General features: G+C 35.8%; 1 protein-coding gene across 1 annotated transcript in view; it reads left to right on the top strand.

Annotated features, from left to right (window-relative positions):
* The window catches only part of LOC134796046 (homeobox protein Nkx-6.2), a 58,561-nt gene that overhangs the window by 6,398 nt on the left and 27,339 nt on the right, over positions 1-24,824 (top strand). The window contains exon 2 of the mRNA XM_063767977.1: positions 11,105-11,298. Within this exon, the coding sequence (XP_063624047.1) occupies positions 11,105-11,298 (194 nt within the window). The remainder of the gene's footprint in view (positions 1-11,104; positions 11,299-24,824) is intronic.

The following is a 24,824-nucleotide window of genomic DNA, read 5'->3' as shown; positions in this document are numbered from 1 at the left end:
TACATCACTGGCCAAATGAAGATTTTTTATCAAAAAAAAACTAAGTAATACGTTTTAGGCACCTATTCATGTAATTTTAAGTCTATTGATGAAATATAATATAGGTATTCTCACGGATGAACGACCAGCGTGTGGCTAAGCGCATCTTTTATTCCGAGCTTGAGGAGGGCAAGCGGAAACAGGGCGGCCAATTCCTCAGGTATAAAGATGTGCTTAAGCGGCACATGAAAAAGTGTCGTATACAGCCCTCGCGATGGGAGCAGCAGGCAGCCATACGAACGGAATGGCGGGCAGCAATAAATGCCAACGTAACCGAATTTGAATCGCGACGGCGCTTAGAGCTGGATGCCAAGCGCGACGATGTAAAAGCCAGACCACCTGCGGCAATACATTATAATTACACAAATGGTGTGCTCACATGCCCGCAATGTTCGCGAACTTTAAGTAATAAGATAGGCTACGTCAGCCACTTGCGAGCACACCAGAGACAGCAACGGAGTTGATAGCAGTCGCCGTGGCCGAATCGGCCGTGGAGTTATTATAGGTATTCATAATTTTCCTATTAGTCGACAATTAATAATGAATAAAGTAATTATCGAGTATTAATAACAAAATGATGTTTTTTTTTACATTAACTTAAATCGTTGCAGCCCATACATAGCTTGAAGTTGATTTTTGTGGCAAAACAATTTTGTTTCACACTGGATGCACAAATCACATATGAAACATAATTATTTAGTCTAGTAAAATGATGTTAGCATAAATTAAATACAGTTAACTTTAACATTTTTGCGAGTTGTCAAACCGCCCCAATCGCGGTGCCAGCGGCTTGTAGAAAATTGAGAGCTCACTGAAGCACATAGTTCCTTTTACTTGTTTAAATCCAATAATTACTTCTACAAATGAAGTTCACTAGTGTCAACCCTGCGCGCCGCGTGTTATAGGTTGTAGGTACACGTATCGCGTACGGATGCGGCGTGTCGTCATCGCAGACAATATGGCGGATGCTTATCTGCTTACATTGCACGACATGCTAGCGAATTTAGCTTTCCTATTACAACATTAACATTGTAATTAGGCGGTGACAATGTTGCATGTCAGCGTAGTAACGCCGCGCCCTAACTGTACGAAACGCGAACGCGATGCGAGACTTGACAAAGATACCTAGGACAGTTAGGTACAGTTGCAATCAGATATCGGTGAGGTAAACGTACTCAAAAATATCGGAATTTACACTTTAACGCGTACGTGACTTTGTTCTGATATTTGTGAACACCATATTAGCTACTAAGATATATCTGGTGGCGGGCGACTATGTATTACATAGGCGTGGTCATTTAGTCACATAGATCTGTTCTGTTATATGTATATGAATTACGTCAGTTTCTTAGTGCGAATAGGGGAACGTGGTATACTGAACGGGAAGTGAATAAATAGATGGATTTGTAGACATGGTGGATTAAATAGTGGCAAATATGTTGTCATCTTGTATTTATAAATTCAGCCAAAAACCATAATATTCTTATACTATCTTATAATAAGTCTTCCCTCACACCCAACTCGAACATTCTACGTAGAAGTATGCTTGTGTAGTAGTAATTATCAAAGGCATGAGTAATTAAAATTCTGGCACATAATTCTGATTATATTTCACAAACTGCCCCACTCGGGAACTCTTAACATTAACTCTCTACATCTTATTAGCGCTCTATACCGTACGCGCTTTAATTCCGGCGTCAAATGAAGCCACTTGTAATTCCCCTACGCGGCGCGGTTACGCGGCACGGTTACGCGTAACGGCGACGCGCGAGTTCGCGATATGTGCGAACTTTACGCAGTAATTAGTGCGAACAAATGTAACAAGCTTCTTTGAGGTTTACATAGGGTTGGCAATTGCAGGGAAAAGTTGGCGTAGCAAACTTTAATTAATACTTGGAACAATAATATTAAGATGGTGGGTTAATGAATAATGCATACTTTTGTTGCATTCATTAAAATGATCGTACTTGAAGTACCATTTCATTATTACATTATAGGTCATAAGAGATAAGAGGATCACGTGCAGGAAATTCTTATACTGTTCCTTTTGTACTGAAATATACCTACTAGGTATGTCCCTTTTCATCATCATCCTCATTTCAGCCTATATACGTCCCACTGCTGGGCACAGGCCTCCTCTCATGCGCGAGAGGGCTTGGGCTATAGTCCCCACGCTAGCCCAATGCGGATTGGGGACTTCACATACACCTTTTGAATTTCTTTCCTCAGGTTTCCTCACGATGTTTTCCTTCACCGAAAAGCTAGTGGTAAATATCAAATGATATTTCGTACATAAGTTCCGAAAAACTCATCCCCTTCATGTCCCTCATGTCCCTTTTGCCATGGACTAACCTACTAAATAGGACTGGCGGTCGTCATATTCAGTAGGTTAGTCCATGCTTTTGCCCCGCCAGACCTTATTATCAGTATGTGATTCAATTGTCTTTGTCGCCGTCACGTTTTACGAGTTTCAATCGCAACGTTTGAAAATCGTAAAACATGACGTTGGAATCAATTTTCTATCTGTAATGGAATTGAAATCAGTTGCAAGTAGCAACTACACATAGTTGTATTTGCGCAAACCTTAAAAAAGTAAAATTTGGCGTTGTCTCAATAAAATATTTCCTTTGGCAGAATTAATTTTTATGCGTTGAAGTAATGCATAAAGGATGACTCACGTTAGACCGGGCCGTGTCCGGGCCGGAGCTTCCGGGGCTTACTTTTCTATGACATGACAGATGATCACGTGATGCTTTCCATAGTAAACGATGCGCCGGAAGCTCCGGCCCGGACACGGCCCGGTCTAACGTGTGGTCCTTAAAGTTGATAAATCTTTTTTTATCAAAATCACAGTCATGCTTAGAGCTTTTATAATATTTACCTTATTCGGACAAGTAAAACTCCATACCCACATCCCCCAGTGACATCGCGTAAGAATCTACATTTTAAGCACCTATATAAGTTAATACCTACTTGAGCCACATAATAAAAGTACATACCCTCGCCCTCTACACGAGGTAACGTCTCCCCACCGTTCGCTCCTCGTTACCCCTCCCTAGGGGGGAAAGGGGTTGATTGAACGGTATGCTTTGATAGAACTACGTTATTGTAAATTCAACCTTTTTAATTCCATTGCAGATTAAAATGTTAATAATGCGCTTTAGACCTAAACCTATGAAACGAAATTAATAACTAGCTTAAATCTAAAATAGGTTCTTGAATGTACCAAGGATGCTGGCGGCATTTCCTCGCTGTATCGCAATGCTGATACGTTGTGCGAGGTAGCCGCCAGCTCTTCGGTCACCAGTTACGTTCGTTTAGTAGTACCACTGTATATATATTGTATGTAAATAAATGGATAAAACCCTATGATATGTACTACATATATTATGGGTATCAAAATTGTGACATTATTAGCTGAAAGTTTTAATTAAATCTGCTACGGGCTACGGCGTAGGCCCCAGCGTAGCGCTTAGCTTCGTTGGAAAGAGTTAGAAACGACATTAGAATTTTTAAAATCAGATTTTGATGTGTCAAATTCATCTTGCTCATACTTACATATTGGCGAGAGGGAAGTGATTTTTAAATTTTTTATTAACTAATTACGACTATTGTAATATGATTATTTTCATACAGACCCCACGTTGATCTTGAATTTGAATTTTGGACAATGCCTACGTAAGTTAGGAGAAAACGAGTGTATAGAATGTTCATAAGATAGGTAAATAAAAAAAAATAACTCAACATAATAATAATTATCTCTGGTTCGTTTATCTCAGATTAAGATATTTATTGCACTCATTTTTATATGGGTCTAATACATGATACAATTCAATTTTGGGATAGATAAAGTACCTACAAAGTAAAAATTTCCACCTAAAATATTCGGTGAGTGATATTAAGAATCATCAGTATTCACGTTTTTATAAAAAGTAATCTAGCATCATTATTATGAAGCAATTAGCTCTTGCTTTCTCAGCAGACGTTTATTAGAACACAAAATACCCCGGCCGTCACTTCGCTTATTGCTATAATTATAGCAATTGTAATAATGGTAGCCATTGCAATAATTGTAATTTGGTGTAACGTTGCCGCGAACGCTGTTGCAGCTCGTATCCGAAGAGGTTTTATTGCGGTACAGACGTGACTGGAATAATTTCGCAACTCGAAAGGGTCGTGGAGATTTCGGGTATTACAAGTGCAAGGGTTTGATTAGGTGTTTCAGTTACATGCGGATTTAATGCTGTACAGCTTTGTTTAAAATATTAGTATTTTGTTCTAATTTTTATTGCATTATAAGCGCTGTCTTAATTTAAGCTTGTGTTTCAAATATATAATTTGATCGTATAATACTACAATTTTCTTTCTTATCCTTTCTCCAGATTCACATTTGGGGCAGATACAATATTGTAAGTACCTATTTAAGATTAATTGATTACATTGCATTTAGTTAAAAAATAATGTCAGAATAGGTGTGAATATTAACAGTTATTTTTTCATTTATTTCTAAGAAGTGCAATGATGCATGTGTTTTATATAACACGAATACCACCCAGTGTCCAGTTTGTTTTTTCATTTATTGCTAAGAAGTGCAATGATGCATGTGTTTTATATAACACGATAGGTATATAGATACCACCCAGTGTCCAGTTTGATAAAACAATATAGTTTTAAAACTCCTAACACCCAGTCTCATAACCCCGAATAGTGGTGCAATATTAACAGTATGCATTATGCATGGGCAGCATGGCGGAAAAACTACGCCGGCAGCTCCGTACGGGTACGAGTATAACTAGTACAGCTGGAGTAAGTTGGACGTCGGTATTGACCACCAGGGAAAAGTAGTTTCGAATGGAGAGGATGGAACAGTTATTAGTTAGGTAAGCTAGTTTTTTTTAGCAACGCTAGCGGGAGGCTTTAATGAAACTAGGCGCTGTTGGAACTTCGACACAATGCGTAGCATAAACATTATTTAAACGTTTGATAAAAAGTCACAATATAAAGTTTATAGAAAAGTGATGGCAGGCAGAAAACCATTCAACATGTTAGTGACATTTTCAAATTGTAAAAGTATACGTATAACAAAACCACATAATTTGAAATACCGACAATAGCATTACTTTATCACATTTTAGGATACCGTAGGATACCGTAAATACCAATACATACATATTGATTTTACCAATAAGATTTCGTCTTGTAGTTTTTATAATTTCTTTGGCTTTATATATTTTTCCTACGTCATTGTGTTGTTTATTCTAGTTACACGTTATCATGACGTTGTTATTATGATTTCAATGCAATCTAATTTTCTGTACCGCTGTGTGTTCAGTTAGCGTGACACAAACCCGACAACTTACGTTTCAAACGTATTTACTGCCTTAATAAATAAATAGCTCACATTAGCAGGCGCGCAGTTAGCCGTACTAAATATTGTCAAACAGACGTACAAACAACGACCAAATGAAATCAACCAACCTAACAGAAACAGCATAAACTAAATCCTACCCTATCATCTTCTCTATAAAGTTGAAACTCATTTGTTCACACTGAACCAGTTTCGCATTAGGACTTAATATGTTGGTGGAGCCGCTGCCGTGCTTATTGAGACTGTAATACATGGAGATAGAGTTTAGTATGCTGTGGGACCAGTGAACGGGGGTTTGGCGCAATGTGGTGCAGGAATCGATGTAGTTTCCAATGGGATCTCCCTGACGGTTCTTGTAATTACTTGCTAATCGAGAATCGTCGGAGGTCTTTCATTTATAGGTATGTAAGATATTCAGGCAGCTCGGCAGGTACAATTATTGTTAAGGGGCCCACTGATTAACAGTCCGCCGGACGGTATCGGCCTGTCAGTTAGAGCAAAATTTTGACAGTTCCGAACAACTGACAGGCCGATACTGTCCGGCGGACTGTTAATCAGTGGACCCCTTAATAACTTATGTAAGTATTTGTTTACATAGAGTGTTCACATATTCATTAAATCTTTATAACTTAAATGTACATACATACATACAATGTATAAACAAGATTTATTGTCAGTAACGGTATTCATGGAATATATTTTGTAAGAAGGTACTTATTTATTTATAAAGGGTAGAGCAAAACACATACATAGAATTTTCTTAACTAATTAAATTACATAGGTAAATATTCAGACCGTAAATAATTCTGAAAATATGTGCCGCAATAAAACCAGCGATGATACATATAATGGGGCGGTAATAAATTACGCTACCTCGGAAAACAACCCGGATTAATATTAATGAACAATCCGGACTTCTGAAAGTCGCCCGTAATATTAGTATCATTTTATGCAACGTTAAAATACCTACTTGGGCATTTTCATTTAACTTGTACTTTAAAGCGCGACTTAAGTCGTGTTTCAGTAACGTCTAACCGCTACATTCCTGACAAAATGTATGGGATTTGACATTGACCGTCAGTTTTGTAACGATTGCTAACCGGCCGTTAAAGGTGCACAGTTAAGTGAAAATGCCCACTTACCTAAAATATAGATATATTATCAAAGCGCGTTGATCTTTCTTCGCGTGCGTCTCTGTGTAGTGCGAAACTGCCCATTTCGAACTTTAAGATACGCCAAGTTATTAATTGATTGATAGATCTGTTGATCTAGAAACGATATGGATTAGATGTGTCAGTGTCAAAGGTGACAATTTTGTTTGAAGAAACGTCACATTTGACACTGACATATCTAATCCATATCGTTTCTAGATCTATTAATTGACGTATTTTAAAGTTCGAATCGGGCCGTACGGTTGGGAGCAGTATCACACTGTCCTCTGAAATGATTGTATTTCGTTAGATAACATTTCCAGGTATAAGCAGTGCTTCTTTACAACCACATTTTTTATTAATTGTTCAGTTTTTTTTAATAACAGTGAGGCCTATTCAGATAGTACGTAGTTTCTTGCTATCAAACGGTTATGGATACGATGTGTTACTGTTAATAGCGAACTGATCATATTCATAACCATTAGATAACAAAAAAATACTGTCTGAGTAGGTCTAAAGTAGCATATTATATTTTTTTACAATTGTTTTCCTGAAGCCGTTTCTTTTAGGGAGGTGTGCAATAAATAATATTTTAATAATCTATTTTTATAACAATCTATTATATTTAATACAAATTGTAATCGATAGATATGTTTAGAATAGATATATAGATGCAAGATAGATATGTTTATAGGTAATTACTACTTACACCTCATATTTCCTCTTGTAATCATTATAATTTAATCATATAATTAAAATAAATGATACTTTGAACAGTAATAATTATTTACTAGGTACTTGTATATTAACAAACAGATAACACTTATTAGCGAATCCTTACAACTGAATATTCAAGCGCACACCGGGCATACTGCCGTATTCGAACTTCAAGATATTCACAAGAGACGACACGTACTAGATCCATTCTAGATACGTTATAGTTTAGATGTCAACTAGTTCTCTTTTGCAGCGCAATTCGGGAAACCAATGTCACTTTTACGTTAGATATCTATTAGATGTGAATTAGATCTCTAAAGTCATATCCTGTGGAAATCGTTCAACAGTATCTCCAGAATCGCGCAAATGTCAAATTTGACAGGTTAGACCTTAAACATATCGTTATCGTATCTTGGTGATGTCTAATAGATGTATATTCCAAAATCCGAATCGGGCCCATATTCACTATCCAATCCGCAAGTACAGTCGCGCATCCCGCCCTCGGTACATTGGGTACAGTCGCAAACGTTCAATTCAATTCCGCTTTATTTATCGTTGGTACCGTTGACAAAAGCGCTGTCCCTGTTTCATATAATTAAGTGCTTAACCGAATTATTTATAACGTGATTGTGTTTATTTTGATGAAATGGCATTAATAATTATTTCGCTCTCGCGTTTAATTTGATTGTGTAGGTCGTTTATTTTGACGTTTTTGCTCGGAGGAGATATTTATATCTTTAGAGGGAGATTTAGATGAAAATATGGGGCGAATGGTTATTTTATTACAGAATATTTTTAAAAAGTATGATTATTTATTACCATTAGAAAAATAGGTATTAGGTACGTTACAATAAAGCTTAATTAAATCGTGTACAATGTTAACATTCATACATTGAAGTCGGATTCTTTAAAAGCAGCTTTAGTTAAGGCTAAGTAGGTAACATGCATTACTAGAGCTTCGTTACCTATTATCAAAAAGTTCGCATTTCAGTCAGAAAGCTTTCCCAAGATGATAATTAACATACTATGTTACTGTGTATCTAACGGTACGGTAATGATAATGTTCTGTTCTAGTGTTTGACACTGCCCCAATTGTTGCCATATTAAATCCTAATTTCAGGCAAAAGGCGTGACAAACGGTATATTAACTATGATAATGTTCTGTTCTAGTGTTTGACACTGCCCCAATTGTTGCCATATTAAATCCTAATATCAGGCAAAAGGCGTGACAAACGGTATATTAACTATGATAATGTTCTGTTCTAGTGTTTGACACTGCCCCAATTGTTGCCATATTAAATCCTAATATCAGGCAAAAGGCGTGACAAACGGTATATTAACTATGATAATGTTCTGTTCTAGTGTTTGACACTGCCCCAATTGTTGCCATATTAAATCCTAATATCAGGCAAAAGGCGTGACAAACGGTATATTAACTATGATAATGTTCTGTTCTAGTGTTTGACACTGCCCCAATTGTTGCCATATTAAATCCTAATTTCAGGCAAAAGGTGTGACAAACGGTATATTAACTATTATAGTCTGTATCTTTAGGTATTAAAAAAAAGTAAACAAACAATTTGTACATTTTCGGGTAGTTATGTACATAACATTTATTGTAGAACCAACCAAATACAAAACCGCCTGGATCTGTCACTGAACGATCTGACTTTAACCTACATTATTTAATCATGTAATGTTTTTAACTACCCTCAACTGGTTTAAGGAGCCATTTGAGGGTAGATTTTGTTTACTTTTATTTACATACCTAAAGATACAGAGTATAGATTTAACCCCTTATTCATAAACGTTTACTAAAGTTGACAAGCCGATAATAATCGTTTGTCCCTTTCCATCATACCAATACGTCGGAAAGGGACAAAGTTTAGTAAAATTTTATGAATAAGGGGGTTACACTGTTAAGTAACAGGACATCTACCTTATATTGTACAGTGAAACTTGGTTAAGTGGAACCTGGATAAGTGGGAAACCTCTATAGCTGGGACTCATGACGCGGTCCCGACACTTTAGCACTGAATTACCTGTGTTAGTGAGATAAAACGAACCTCTATAACTGGGATTAGTAGTTGTGATTTTATAGTCACATTTACCTCTATAATTGAGACAGAGAGTGTATATTACCTGTATTACTGAGACAATATTTATAAGACTACATTTTCTTAATTGTTTTTTAGATTTTTTTAGGAATTGACCTCTGTATCTGAGATAACGTCAATCTATGACCTCTCTAACTTGGACTTTATTGATAAATTTCCGTAACCTTACTAACTCTTAGTCTATCTACAAATTCCGCATTTTACTTAATTGTGTCTAGAAACGACTTCAAGTTTCATTTAGTTAGTTTAAGTAGTTAAAACTATCGAAACGAAAGCTAAAATATTGATAAGTAACACGAATAACAAAAATTAATTTTCATTAAATTAAGTTTTAAGATGCAATGAATTCAGTCTCAAATCGTATGAACAAAATCTATCCTTTGTACAATCATTCAAAATAAATTCGAATAAAAATTTAAACAGACTTAAAAAAATATTTAGGGACAAGGATTATTTTACCTTATTTATTTATAAAGATAATACATCATGTTTACAAGATACCTTATTAATCACCTCTATAACTGAAATATCCTCTATTCTCACCCTCTATTAATGGGATCCTCTGTAAATGAGACAGAATTTTATTTGTACCTGGCTAACTGAGAGCCTGGGTAAGTGGAATACCTCTTTAAGTGAGACAAATTTGCTCGTCCCTTGAAGTCTCACTTATCCAAGTTTCACTGTATATTCCATAGCCCTTTATTCTGACGCTACCACGTTTTTATCAGCCACCCCTCCCGCGGGACGCGCTTCATCAGAACGTTCCGAGCGTCGACCGCGCGGTTTCATGAGCCTTTTATTTCCCTTTTCCAGTTGAGTTTTTAATTTTTGAGTTGGTTCTGGGGACAATGAAAATGATAAATGCAACAACAAATATACCTATCTATAGCTGTTGGTTAGTCATAAATATCATAATGACTTGATGGTCTAGGTTAAGATAAAAGCGACGCGATGTTTGTGAATACCTCGTGACAGTATCAGCCCTTTTTAGACAATTTCGGTAGACATCAACGTAAATTATAACATTATGAATCATTTTATTTACCCTAAAGATTACCTTAAAAACCAATTAATATATTTTAGGCAAATTTCATTTCATTTTAGTTTTCGGATAACATTCCTTCTCGAAATACGTTTCGAGTCTTTTTCATATAAAATAAATAAATATTATAGGACATTTTTACGCAAATTGACTAAGCCCCACGGTAAGCTCAAGAAAGCTTGTGTTGTATATATGTTTTCAAATTATATCCGCATAAGTTTTTATGCGTTGTTCATTTTCCCGTTTAAGCAATTACACATTGGCAAACGTCCAATGCACTATAAACCTACTTAATTGTACGTATAAAGCCGACTAGGAACACAGTTGTACCTGGTTGTGCTAAATGTATTTAAATTCACGTAGATAATATTAGATAAGAAATAATAAGTCGACATCAAAACTCTATCTTGATCAGTCTCAGTGCATATTATTCGTGCCAATATTTAAAAGCACATCTACAATGCCCTGAGAGCGATATAAAAACAAAACCATGCTTTTAAATTAGGATGCGCCTCTAGTAATTTAATCTAGTTATCCTTAATCTCCGCTGAATGCAGGTGGCGCCAGACCGGTCATTGGGGCACTCTTTGGGGGAGGCCTATGTCCAGCAGTGGACGTCCTCTGGCTCATATGATGATGATGATAATGATGATGCTTAATCTTGTTCCAGTGAGCAATGGCGCACTGAGCGCGTGCGCACAAGGCGGGATGGACAAGGACGGCAAGAAGAAACACACGCGGCCCACGTTCAGCGGGCAACAGATCTTCGCTCTGGAGAAGACATTCGAACAGACCAAGTACTTGGCGGGACCCGAGCGGGCGAAGCTTGCGTACGCGCTTGGCATGACGGAATCGCAAGTCAAGGTGAGGCATATTGTCAGCTTTACCTATGTGGGACTGTGGGTACCTGGGGTGGGAACTATGGTAAAAAGAAGACCCGTGGATAAGCGGAAAGACTCAGATGGTTTTACGTTTTAGGGATACATCCTACGGTTTTAAGAAAGCACATAAGTATTAGTCACACTCAGAGGGCCGCATACACTACTGGAGAAAATGACTCAGTCACAAGTCTGGGCATATCGACTTTTAACACTTTACGTAACACATTGTACAGTTGAACTTGAACTTTGATGTAAGAAAAAAGGTAAGTTCACATAATCGATTAGTTACTTGCTTACTTCTTCCACTTAGGTTGGCAGTTGATTCCGCAATCTAAGCCAACGCAAATACCTAGCAAATAACTTTAGTTTTCTCTTACTATAACATCACAATCTGTGTCCTGTTTAATACGAGTAGAACAAATGCGATAGTAATGAATATTTTCTTCATAAAGTCAGCTATAGACTACCGATGTTAAATCTAATTAAGTCCAAACACAGTGACAATCCACCATGCTGCATGCACATGTACATGCACAATTAACCGGCCTGTAATCCGATTACGGAGATTGAAAAGTCAATCACTTAGCGGCGCAGTCAAACGGGATTAACCGTGGCGCAGTTGCTCTATTGGAGTACAGATATCAATGTGTGCGTTTTGTATCTGAACGGAATATGGTAAAAAGAGCATGCATGTTTGTGACCTAACCTAACGGAGATATTTTGATAATGGGGCATTCCACGAAGGTTACGGTTACGTGACTATTTTTTAAATATTTCTGATAAAACTATGAAGCCGATATTTGGCATGTTAACATTTGCTAATTTTACTTTAAATTCTACGGTAAGTATAATTACCTATGTACAATATTTACATACTACTTCTACTGATTCATGCCGCTTATTAAAGTAGCTACCATACGCGTTACGACCCCAATCAAAAGTTGTAATTTTGGTGAAAGACGCTTAATACACATCAGTGTTACCTATAGTAAGTAAACAGTGACACATACTCTCATATAAATACTATCATATAAATATAAATATCATATAAAAGCCAAATTTTTATTTCAAAAATCAGAATTAGAATTTTAAAATTTAAATCTACAAGTTCTTAATTAAGTTTTTCACGATCTTGTTCAAATGTAATCAGTAAATTCCTTAAATGAAATCAAGCCGACTTTTCAGTAAGTTGGAAAATGATTACCCATTACAATTTCAGTATTTACAGACGACAATTTATTTCAAGTTTGGTACCTTTTATCTTTTGTTTAAATGAATATCAATTCAAACTTTTCAAGATTCCATTAAACTAGTTTTCAAAATTTATCTAAATGAATTCAAATAATCCCAAAGCACTTTATTTAAAAACTAAACGAGCATCTATCAATTAGGCGAATAACGCGCGACGATAAAGGCTCGTTTTTATTCTGAACTAATTAGGGTGTGACCCTCAAGTGACGCTAAATGGAGCGTTTACGCTAGCGACTGATGTTAGGGACGAAACTGTCGCTCTTACCCTACAGCTCGTAAGGGCTCCAAACCGATATGTTTACCCTGCACCCCGCTGGTTAGGAATAGTACGGTTATATGATTAAAAGCAGTATTTTTACTGGTCGATTCCATTAACATAAAACATATGAGTTTAATTTCGGCACATCCATTTTATTTTGATAAAATAATATTTGAGTAGTCGACTAGTAACGTTTTTTTTCGACGTGTTGTGCATAAATAGTACATTACTACAGAGGCCGGGACGAAAGGGGTTGCCGGCCGAAGACATATAGACGGCCGAGCGAAGCGAGGCCGAATAGGTCTGAGCGCGGGCAACCCCATTTCCCGCCGAGGTATGTATAGTGCTTTTCTCAAACATGCAATGAAATAAATAAAATAAAAAATCCACGAAACCCAAGTTTTATTTATAGAAAAAACTAAAAGTACACCCAAAATATAACCAACACGTACCTATATCATTATCACGCGTATGTTTTACACGAGTCGTGTATTTTTACTACCCGTATGTTTTCATGTATCTTTGATTTTTTCGCCTTGTATCCGTCTGACTGTCGTTTTCGTCACATAAGTTTACATAGTCTTTCATGTTGATATCATGTTTCACATACATCGTTGCTTTATGCACGGAGTAAATAAGTATAATTTCCACAGTGTTGACGAATTTGTAGTTACATCCATTTAAAATATGCCACAAAACTGTTTCTAATAAACTGTAAGCCATTTTTCTTAGTTTCGGAACTCATATTAAAGTCAAAAAATCAACAACGCAAACGCACCATAAATACAATAAAACAGAATGAATATTTTTCAACTTTACCTCCATAACAATTTAAAAAATATAACTACGCGTGTTTGAGTAGACCTTTTTACCGCTAACGTTTAGATGAAATATTTTAAATGTTTTTATTTGTGTAGTTAAATTTATAATTTAAAATTATAAAATTATAGAATGTATGATTTATTAAGTTCATGTTGATTTTATACAAATAAAACTGCAAATTATAGCAAACATTGTTTTTTGTTTTTTTTTTATAGGCGTAGTGGCGTGGTAGTGGCAGTGTCATTACGAACCATAAAGCAAATACTGCCTCTAATTTTTTTTAATGGATGAATGCCACGATGCTGTGTCACAAATATCTGTGAAATGAAAATTAAAAAAGAGGACTTTGCCGGCTTAGGCCTGCAAGATGTGTATGAAATTCCATTAACGACCTTTTGTCCTAGCCGCACCTGAAACGTCATACTTCGCAGCCTATTATAAGGAACATAACATCAATATTTCATTGCATGTTTGAGAAAAAGAGATTACTTCAATCAGTCATACTGCAATTAACTGGGTTACTTACGTTTATATCTCGCTGGCCCAATATTACAGGGTTCTATGTTTCACTTTTATCGAACTGAAAGGATCATGCCGAATTTGACCTACGATTCGATAAGCATGCTATACATACGATAAATTTAATCATATTTCTTACAATCTCATACATATATTAGATTCCAACGGACACTTCTTAGTAAAGAAAATAAGTTAAAGAGTAATTAAACCAAATTAACACATCCCACGCCATTACATAGAATCAATGACATTTCATAAATGGACGTCCAGAGTCAAACAAAAAAGTATGGTACCAAAATACTTTTCTACGATGTTCCTGTTGATGCTAATAATGCTCACTTCAAAGAAAAACATTCATACCACTAACGACATACTGTTTTAAGCACTAAGTATCAAAATTGCAAAAAGAACTGCGATACAGTAAAAACTTTTTATTCCAATCACTTTAATTGTAACATACCCAAATGACTTACGTCAAAAGTGAATAGCGAACGAATATGGAACGAATAGAGTCGCTATGGATTGTGTTGTCATATTAATTATTACATATTTATTTGATAGTATTGTATGAAATCTAGAAGAGCACCAATTTACAATTCGCTTTCACCGGCTTTCCCCACTGAAGTCGTTTTCGACTTCTTAAAAATTGTTTATAGTTTTTTAATAAAACCTTATTTAATACCAGGGTATGAATAACACGAAAATAGGTTAAAACTTAAAAATACATTAAAATAAAGGGAAAAATATACACTTATCTAACTTTTTTTTTAAATTACCTAGGTATATGATAAACCTACAAAATAGGAATTCTAACTTATTTGAAATAAATTAAGTTTATTATTAAGTGCCTTTTAGGCAAATATTTGTTTTTGAAACATTCTTTTTTGGAATGAGTTACTTATCGAATTCATTATAACAATCCTGTGATTGATACTGTATTTCTGCTCTCTCTGGAATTGAAGTAAATATGTTTACTTAAGTGATTGGTTTTACATTTGATGCTATAATTTTTTTACTATAAAACAGCTCTAGTTGTTATAGTCTATTCCGGTTCGCATGGTATGTCTTATTCATTTAAGGAAGTTGTATTAAATATTATTTTATTAAAAAAAATGTATTAACCTAATACCAACTCATACGATTTTTGTTGACAGCCTTTGAACGCCCAATATCATCGATATATTTACACTATTTACGGCACCTTATTTCCTTGTAATAAGGCATAATCATATTTAACAATGGCCCGATACAAGGCAGAATTCCTAACCTCAAAATCGTAGAGAAATTCCGCTTTTATAATGTTCTGTGAAGTGTCCGTGAATTTCTAATAACTATCGGGACTTTCATTTCATGTACAACAATATACCACCCATGTTTAGCGACTGTTGGGCCAAACTTGTATGGGAGCGGAACATCATCCTTTGAACATTGTCATAGTAACAGAATTTCAACTATCTTGAAAATGTAACCCTGTAATACCTATTGGGCCAGCGATTTGGTACCGAAAGTATACCTACCGAGTATTGAAGAAATACACCCATTATTTTTGTTATAGATCCGTGAATCACATTTATCTTTTGTATGTATGTACCTACCTAATATTTAAAAAAAGCACTTGCACTGCGTGTGCTATCAAAATCGTTGCAGACTTATCGTGGTCTAACTCTTTCGTGACAAGTTAAAATACTGGCAATTTGTATTGGAGTTACCGATAACGTATCACAGTCAAAGCCCAATGTGAAGGCATTTACCCCACTAGTTGACGTGCTAAACTATAGGTTAGGGTTCTAAACGCTGCGGTCACGCGTATTTAGAGCGGCAGAGGGCGCTGCAGTGTGACGGAGACGATGGGGGTCGGTTTGATAAATGAACATACAATGAAATAATCAAAAAGTTAAGTGAATGGAAACTATGGTAGTATTACTTTGTTAGTTTAAAATGGTTAAACTGGACCAATATATGTGTAACTAACAATAGAAGGCGGGCGCTAGTATATATGTTAAACGGAACGTCACAACGATTCTTACAGGTAATAAATGTTAAGGATTCGAACCTAGTCTGATTTACAATCAGCAAAGCTACTATTTAGCTACGACTATTGCAAGTCAATTGGACCACGGCCTACAAATCTCTTACGGCTCGATTCGGGAAATGAATTAGAGATTCACTACATATGAAATAGTATGGATATGTGACGTTCCACGGCAAAAGGTACCTTATGGCGGCTGGCGCCGCGATTCGGGAAGTGAATTAGAGATTCACTAGATATGAAATAGTAAAGTTATGTAACTTTCCACGGAAAAAGGTACCTTATGGCGCTTACATCGCATAGCGCCGCAATAATATTGGAGCGATTAATAATAGCGTAAGCGCCAACCGCCATAAGGTACCTTTACCCGTGGGACGTCATATATCTTTACTATATCGTATCTAGTAAATCTCTAATTCATTTCACGAATCGCGCCGTTAGAAATAATAGGCATAATAAACAATAAAAATAATAAGCAGAATCTAAAAAGTAACGCATCATATATTGAAATGTATATTGATACTGTACCACTTAGCTAAAGGCAAAATCAAATGTAAGTACAACAGTCAGCCATCAAACATAATTAAAATCGTCATCCATAGCCAAACGTCACAAACTCGCAGTAACAAGTCGCCCTTGCGAGGGTACAAATCGCATTATACTAAGTGATACTTACCATTTAGAGGGTGCGTGTTAGTAGTGAGAAGTGGAGCGTGGCTTTATGCGTTTGGAAAATCAAAAAATGTAAGACGTTTGCCACATACCGATAATACGGCGGGTAGAAGTTTAAATCGGTAGCCCCACTAAATATTGTATTTTTTCTGTTAAATTTTCAATAATAATAAAAAAAAAAAACTTGTCTAACTACTCAGCCCTACTCTGACTCTGTGCAGGTAAGTTCATTAGAAAAACTACACATTTCGAATTTCGTAGTAGATTGTCGAATAAGCTGGCGAAGTCTTTTTATTCGAAAGGGTAAGCACGAGATAATCTGCCACCTTCTTGCTCAAGAATACATGTTTTGTTAGACAGACCGTCAAGTGCTCATGGCAATCGTTACCTAAGTAATAGAGGCTACTATACGGCTATCACCAGTTTGACACTGACATATACGCTCGCGCGTGCGTAACTTACTTTCTATGCATCTCGCTCGTACTCGCATATTAGTGCGGCAGTTGTGATAAGGCTACTGGTATCATTACTGTCGCAAATAAGGTACCTACCTGCAAAATTCTCGTTTTATCTTCCAGTATCTACGGTACATCAAATAAAGTTAGCTTGCAATGCATTCAATTCGGTTCAACTGCATATCATAATTTTCGCAAAATTTATTACTATTATTCGCTTTAACTGACTTAACCATTTACTGTCAATATTCCGAAGGGCCATGGCGCTTCGCCGGGTAGTTGACTGGAAGTAACGCGATGAACGGATGCCGTTACATTTGCGCTCGCGGGTTGCACTGCAGTGTCAATAAAATGATCAATCATCAATATTACAGATACAGATACAGATTTTTATTGGTATAATAAAAGTACATTTTACAAGTATTCTTCTTCTTCTTCCTCGTTCCCTCAATGCTGAGGATCGCGACCACATGCAACATGTCTCCATTGATTGCGGTCATAAGCCAAGTGGACTGCACGGTGCAAGCTGCCGCCACTCGTCTTCTTCATGGTGTCAGACCATCTTTTACGAGCCCCACCTTGAGCGCGTTTGCCATTCATTCGCCCCAAGATGATACACTTCTCCATATCATGCATTGGTGATCTCATAATGTGTCCGAAAAACCTAAGGGTTCGTTCATGGCATGCAGCAGTCTTCGCCAACACCACATTTCAAAAGCGTCAATCTTAGCAACATCACAGCTTTTCAGGCTCAAAGTTTCGGCACCGTACATAAATATCGAGAAGACAAGAGCTCGAACCAATCGCACCTTAGTCGATATACCTTGTATAATACAAATTATACAAGTAATAATTATAGTTCAATATAAAAAAAACAATCATAATTTTCGTTTCACAGCGTTACAGTAGGTACATAACATCTAAGATATGTTTACATCTGCACCTTATTTCATTGTAAAATTGCAGGATATTTCGACATTGCCTTTACACACGAGTCACTATCAAAGTGGCAACACAATAGTTTGACGAATATACTGTCTTGTTTTATTGTAGCTTACTTTATAAATTACCTGTAACCTTTAAATACATTTAATCTAAATTTCATGAAAATATGTTTGATCTGTTAGTATTTAAGTAATGTCAAGAAATGTTTTACTATAGGGAGCAAATACAATAGATTTGCAGTTCTAATTCGCATATTATACCTACCTGCATACAATTTCTTACAATTGTTTGGCGTGACTGTGAGCCATTTTTCGTTTAATGTTTTTCCTGCAGCTATTATACAAAGCCGATTAAACCTATTCCGTATAATATCCCACTTAATAATCCTCCATATTAACTTAATAAAATAAACAATTGCTTAGAATTAATTGCATCAGTGCAACACATGTGTAAACACAGAACCCCCTGCATCTCCCTTGGGATTAATTTATCGAATGTCAAATGAGCTATGACACCCGGACACTCGTCTGACCGATTTATTTCATACATCCATCCAGCAGTAATAGACTCTTTGTCAATGCATTAAGAGCTAACACATAGCATGTAAAAGTTGGTAAAAGTGTATAGGGGAATTGAAAAATACAAACAAATATTAACATATGCAGCCACTCTTGAGTCAAAGTAACAAAGTTGAATTTTGGCTGGCTAAAGGACAGGTAGCGATGGTAAACCGTGCCCCCATGGTATGGTTTTTAGCGCAATTTGTGAATGGAGATGATCTGCGATACGTTTAGCGTTTAGCGATACAAAGGATTATTGGGTAGCGACTAATGACCGTTATAGAGCCTTAAGTGTCAATTGGGCATCAGACCGCGAATATTGCAGTACCTATTTATCGCACTACTTAGTCTTCGTCACTAGATACCATACCAACACATTACCAACAATGTAATATAGATACGAATATTACGAATATCTTGGGACTACTCCGCATTTTTTTAATAGTTCGTGATCGAATTTGAAAATGCCACTTTTCACTAAAATTAATTTCAATGTGACGAGTTGTCATTAATTTATTAATACAGATATAGTGCCTAATTGTTTTCCATCGTATTTTCTCGGAATCGGTATTTGTCATGCTAGTTCAGTCGACCTCAGTACTTTTTGTAGAGACTGGCTGAAATAGCAAGAGACCTTCGTACGTTTCCGTGAAAATACGAAAAAAATAATTATGCACTATATGTCTGTACGATACGAGTCACTTAGCCCTTAATTCGAGTCTTACTCGTAAATCTACCCAAAACTAGATTTTTGCTTATTGGTATATTTAAAATGTTAAAAACGCATAGGGTACCCACTAATATTTAATGACTGTGGGTCTACTCAAGACCCTTAATGACGATGACACTGCGCTAAAGAACGTAACGCAACGCATTCAACGGCGCGCGTATTTGCATAACGCGTGTAAATGATCCACTTCATAGTTTAGACAGAGATTTATAGTTAAAATCTGTAATCATTAAGGATTTCCAGTTCGTTTCTTTTTTTATTTACTTTTATCGAAGAAACACGGAAATGTTGACCACTAGTAAATTTTGTTGCCATGTTTGAGTATCGGCATTTTCATAGAAATTACATTTTGTTTCTTTGCTACATATTTTTGGTACCTATGTAACACAATTATTCTAACCCAACAAAAACAATCTAATTAAAATTTAACTATTTGTGGGAAAAATTAGTTACTATAGGTACTATTGTTGTTATAATTGCATATTTCAATTTGTATTATGTCTGAATATTTTGCAGTTACACCGTAACGCAATAAAATCAAAAATAAAACCGCATTTCAAAACGCCCCTAAAGAGCACTATAATGACACCACAGATAAAAAATAATAATATCGTATCAATGTGAGAAACATGACGGACACAAAACGAATTCAATTTTTTACTGCACCATAAAGATGATAACTGAAATGATTTGCATTTTGAGTAGGAGAAGGAATTATGACACGCAATAAGAAGGTTATGGGGCCGTAGCTGTATATCAGGGCGAATCGTTAAGTTTAGGACCAGCGAGTCAGGTCGGAGAGCCAATATTAGAGCGTGAATCATTTATGGTGCGGATGATAGTGAAATATTCTGTGTCAAATATGATACGTCCATTAATTGTTTACCCATCTGTATCTGTAGGTAGTAGACACTTATGAGCCAAATTGCTTTATGTAGGTACCAACTGAACACCTCCTTAGTTATAGTCCTTAACACTCCCTGACACTTCGGGGTTGCATAATGCATCGCAACCATAATGTTATTTGTAGTGTTTAGTTTGAAAGTATTTTTTTAAATATGTATGCTAGTTTTATGGTATTTATGTATGAGCCACTAGTATAATATTAACTTTTATTTTATGTATTTAAAATTCTGAATTTGAAAAATTCTGAATATTTTTAAATCACTTTTTGGGCTGTTAGCGTTAATTTAAACTACTCCGACTCAATTTGAGTAAGAAGGTATTAATCACCTACAACTTAATTTATTATGTATATTTAAGTGATTTACATCATTATTTATTAGGCTGAATACACTGTTTTCTCAATACAAAGAAACAGCTGCATTAACACAAACTCGCACTCGCAAATTATATTTAAATGGCGTTTTAAATTATCACAAAAAATCCGTAACGCGATTAAGCATTCATAAAATATCAAAACACATTAAAATTAAATTACTGCGTCATCCATCACGATAATTTAATATGGTGCTTCCCCTGGAGCGAGAGGGTAGTGGGCCCAACTATAAGTGCGAGCGAGGGCTAGAGGTATCGGAGTCATCTACATGAGTTTAAACTGTCGTTTGTCTTATCTGTGTGACGTCATTAGGCGTAAGGGATGTATTCTGTATAACGTGCGACTATTTGCTAAAGCTTTTGCTGTGGGCGCTAGACAACGATAGACCTTATATTTATTGTAACATACGCTATATTGAAATTTATCATAGGTACTTAAATACATTCTTATACAGATTAAGATGATATAAGAGTTAACAATATTTTGTAACACATCATTTAATTATAAACCAAATGTGTTATTTCTATGTAATTGTTTGTGAAAAGTGAAACCAACTGCAATCATATTTACTTAGGTAATTTGAGAATGTTTTTAAAGAAAAGGCATAAAAACGACGTGGAAAGTTCAAGTGCTCTATAATAATTGCTGACAAAAAAAATGTTAGGTATTGCTTTGTTTATTTACCCGTAAATATTTGTACGATTAATATACAAAATTATTATTCTACTTGTCGTGACAGGGTGAGATCCGTGTTAGGAATTTAATCATAGTTTCCCGTAGGCATGTCTACAAGGCGCACATATGCCGGCCCACCTGTACGAATAGATAAACGATAGGCACCGCAGTTATTAGTTTGTCGGGGCATGTCGAACACGAGTGTCTGATAATGGCATGAAATCCACATGTCAATGAAATATTTCATTGTATTTTGTTCATATGGTTTTATGAGTCATATAATAGAAAAATTACGTAAAAAAAAAAGTTTATTAGGTTATTTAATAGGCTTTGTACCATAAAGTGCTGCTGACAACGCAGGTACGCATCTGGCCTACCGAGTCCTTATGATTTAGTGTAGTATCTTTGGTTTGCTATCAGTATCTGATAGAGCTGTCCGCTTGCACTCATATGAACGTAGAGATATCTATAAAACATCTTTTAATGCATTGCAAAGAAAATAAAAGACGGAACCAGATATATATGTACATGTTCGCACTGTTTAGGTATTAACTGAACAGGAATCGTCCTAACTGAACACACATCAGAACGCAACAGTAATAGCAATAATGTCCATATAAATCATATCAAGTGGTCGCACAACGCGTCGCGAGTTAGGATAAATTGATAGCGTTAACAAACGCGACATCGATAGTCCTTACAAAAACAAAATCCAATCACATAGACACTGACGAAATCACTTTTACACTCTTCTGCTTTTCCTATAACTGTTCTCAATGAGGAAACCAACTCAATGTACTATTGATAAGGGTCAAAATGCAGTGTAATAATTACTCGATATCACCATGCCATAGTATGATGTAATGAGAGCTCTATTACAATGGTGTTTAGGTGGAAAATAAGCTGCAATGATGGTTGATTGCCCCGGTTTGGGAAATCAATCGATTGAGCCGATGACAATAGCGGGGTAATCGAGTCTCATCAATTGAATCCAGCCGGGCTGATTGATTTTGAGGACTGTTGGTAAGTCAATCCTTTTATTACAATTCATTTATTTTTAATAAATACAGGTTGCTCGGGAGGAAAACTTGGTAATGATTTTTGGTGTTATAACTGAGAAATGTTAGAATGATATTTAGTGATTAAAATGTCGTCTAATTTGACTATCCTACTAGGGTCTAAATTATCTGTCAGGGATGCAGTGGCTATTGAGGACTTTAGGGTAGATTTAGGTGGTTCGTAGTTTAGCATGTTAGGCTTACCTATAGTTTCAGAAAAAAAATCATTATTCATTATTATACCTACGTACCTACTTATACAAAAACTGCAAAAAAAACATCATTTAAAACAATATTTATAAACACAGTCGCTGTCACCTTGCTAGAACGTCACGATATGCCAGTAAGCTGTTCCAATGTACGTATTTTCCAATATACATACATATTATATGATTTAATTCTACATTAACACAATATTAAACCTAGTAAAAGTAGGAAATCAGGCATAACAATAAGACCGCAGCTAATAGGATCCCTCGGCCATCTGTCGCACCATCAGCTGTTCTGGACATTTTACATATATTTAACATCATACTTGCTGTAATGTACATATCATAATCTTTATTGCTACCTATATAATAAAATAAGTAAGTAAGATAATTCATCTACTAAACTTGTACCTAGTCATAATTCGTAGTATCACCGGGTTGAAAAACAACTTTAGAAAAGTGCATTTTGTGATTTCACAAGTAGCCATCCTATTCTACTATATTTAGGTCTAGGTACCATCGTGCACTATGAGGTTATCATAATGCCTGCAATTCATTTCATCATTCGTGACTAGAACATAACACGAAACATGGTTCGAGCAGAGCCCATAGGGAAGCATATTGTAATGCTAATATGGATATAATACGACTGCGGTCAATATGTTGCCATACTAATACTATTATTAAATACTGCACGTTCGTACGCCCTCGCGCGTTATTTCTTGATGGATGAGATATGAATGCATATTGCAATGTTTTTTTGGTAATTTACTGCTATTTTTATTATTGTCTAGTAAGTATAGCACTTTACTTAACTTGGAACCTACATGTAAACAACTGAGTTAATGTCTTAGTTTACTTTAATAACGTAACAAATACCTACACTCAGGCAAGCTCATCGTCGTAGAAAAAAACATGGAATTCAAAATGTTATGGGATGCCAATGAAATACCAAACTTTCGCGTCTACAGTTTTCAAATTTGCCGCCTTCTTCTGCTGGAAAAGTTGACTTGCCAGACTATGTTATATATCATTATAAACTAAAAGGATCTAAATAATTTGGTAGAAAAAAACAAACAATATTGTTAATATTAATACTTTAAGTACTTACAATAAAAACGAATAATTTATGATTAAAAATCCACAATAGATTAAAGCACAATAGACGTATAATGTAAAATTAAGTATTACGGATATTAAGTTGCCCAATTTTCAGCAAACCCCACCCTGGCCACATGTGGCGAGCCGCGAATATTCAACCGATTTGTTTACAAACCCTTCCTGAATATCAATGCAAAAATAAAATTATATTACAGCTCAAATCCACAATCCCACGCACCCTAGTGCAATCTTACCCAAGACTTAACTATGGAAACGTATGATTGATTCTTTCACGTCTCACGTCCCTTTTGCACTCGGTCACCTTTTCTATGTGTGTCTCATTTTCTCATGTTAAGCTGGGGACACATCTGCGCACGATCGTTTAGGGCTGTCGACATGTGGTTTTTGAAGAATTAGCGAAAAATTATACGCGTTGAATGCTGGGATTTTTATAAATGACGGTTTTTTGGTCGTGTCGTCCCTGACGTGTGCTATTGTGACATGTCATTGTTGTTTGACGTATGGCGTTTTTAAATATATAGATGTGTTTTTTAATAAACATTTGCGGTACTATTTAACTAAAATACTCGAGAGCGTAGGTATGTACAATATACAATAGGTAGTTTATCTGTGGGTTCTAGCAGAAAATACCTAGCTAAGTTTGGGAACAAGTTTAGTTTCAGAGTATCATGTTTACTTAGTGAGCTTAGCACAGATCAGACAACCACATACATATATTTAATTTCAACCATATCGTAATCAATCTCTCCTGTTCTCTGTTGATAGCCCAGTAATGATACGGTTGCGCAAAGCATTAAGTTATAAAAACCTATTTGTTTCTTATTTCATTCTAGTTAGATGTTTTCAGATAATGTCTGCAACAATCCTACAAAACTTTCCATCTGGAAGTCAGCTTATAGTTAATTTTTTGCACAAATAAGCGCC

The sequence above is a fragment of the Cydia splendana genome, chromosome 1 (genome assembly GCF_910591565.1).
Source record: "Cydia splendana chromosome 1, ilCydSple1.2, whole genome shotgun sequence".
Classification (NCBI taxonomy): Eukaryota; Metazoa; Arthropoda; class Insecta; order Lepidoptera; family Tortricidae; genus Cydia; species Cydia splendana.
This window is presented reverse-complemented; position numbering and strand designations above follow the sequence as displayed.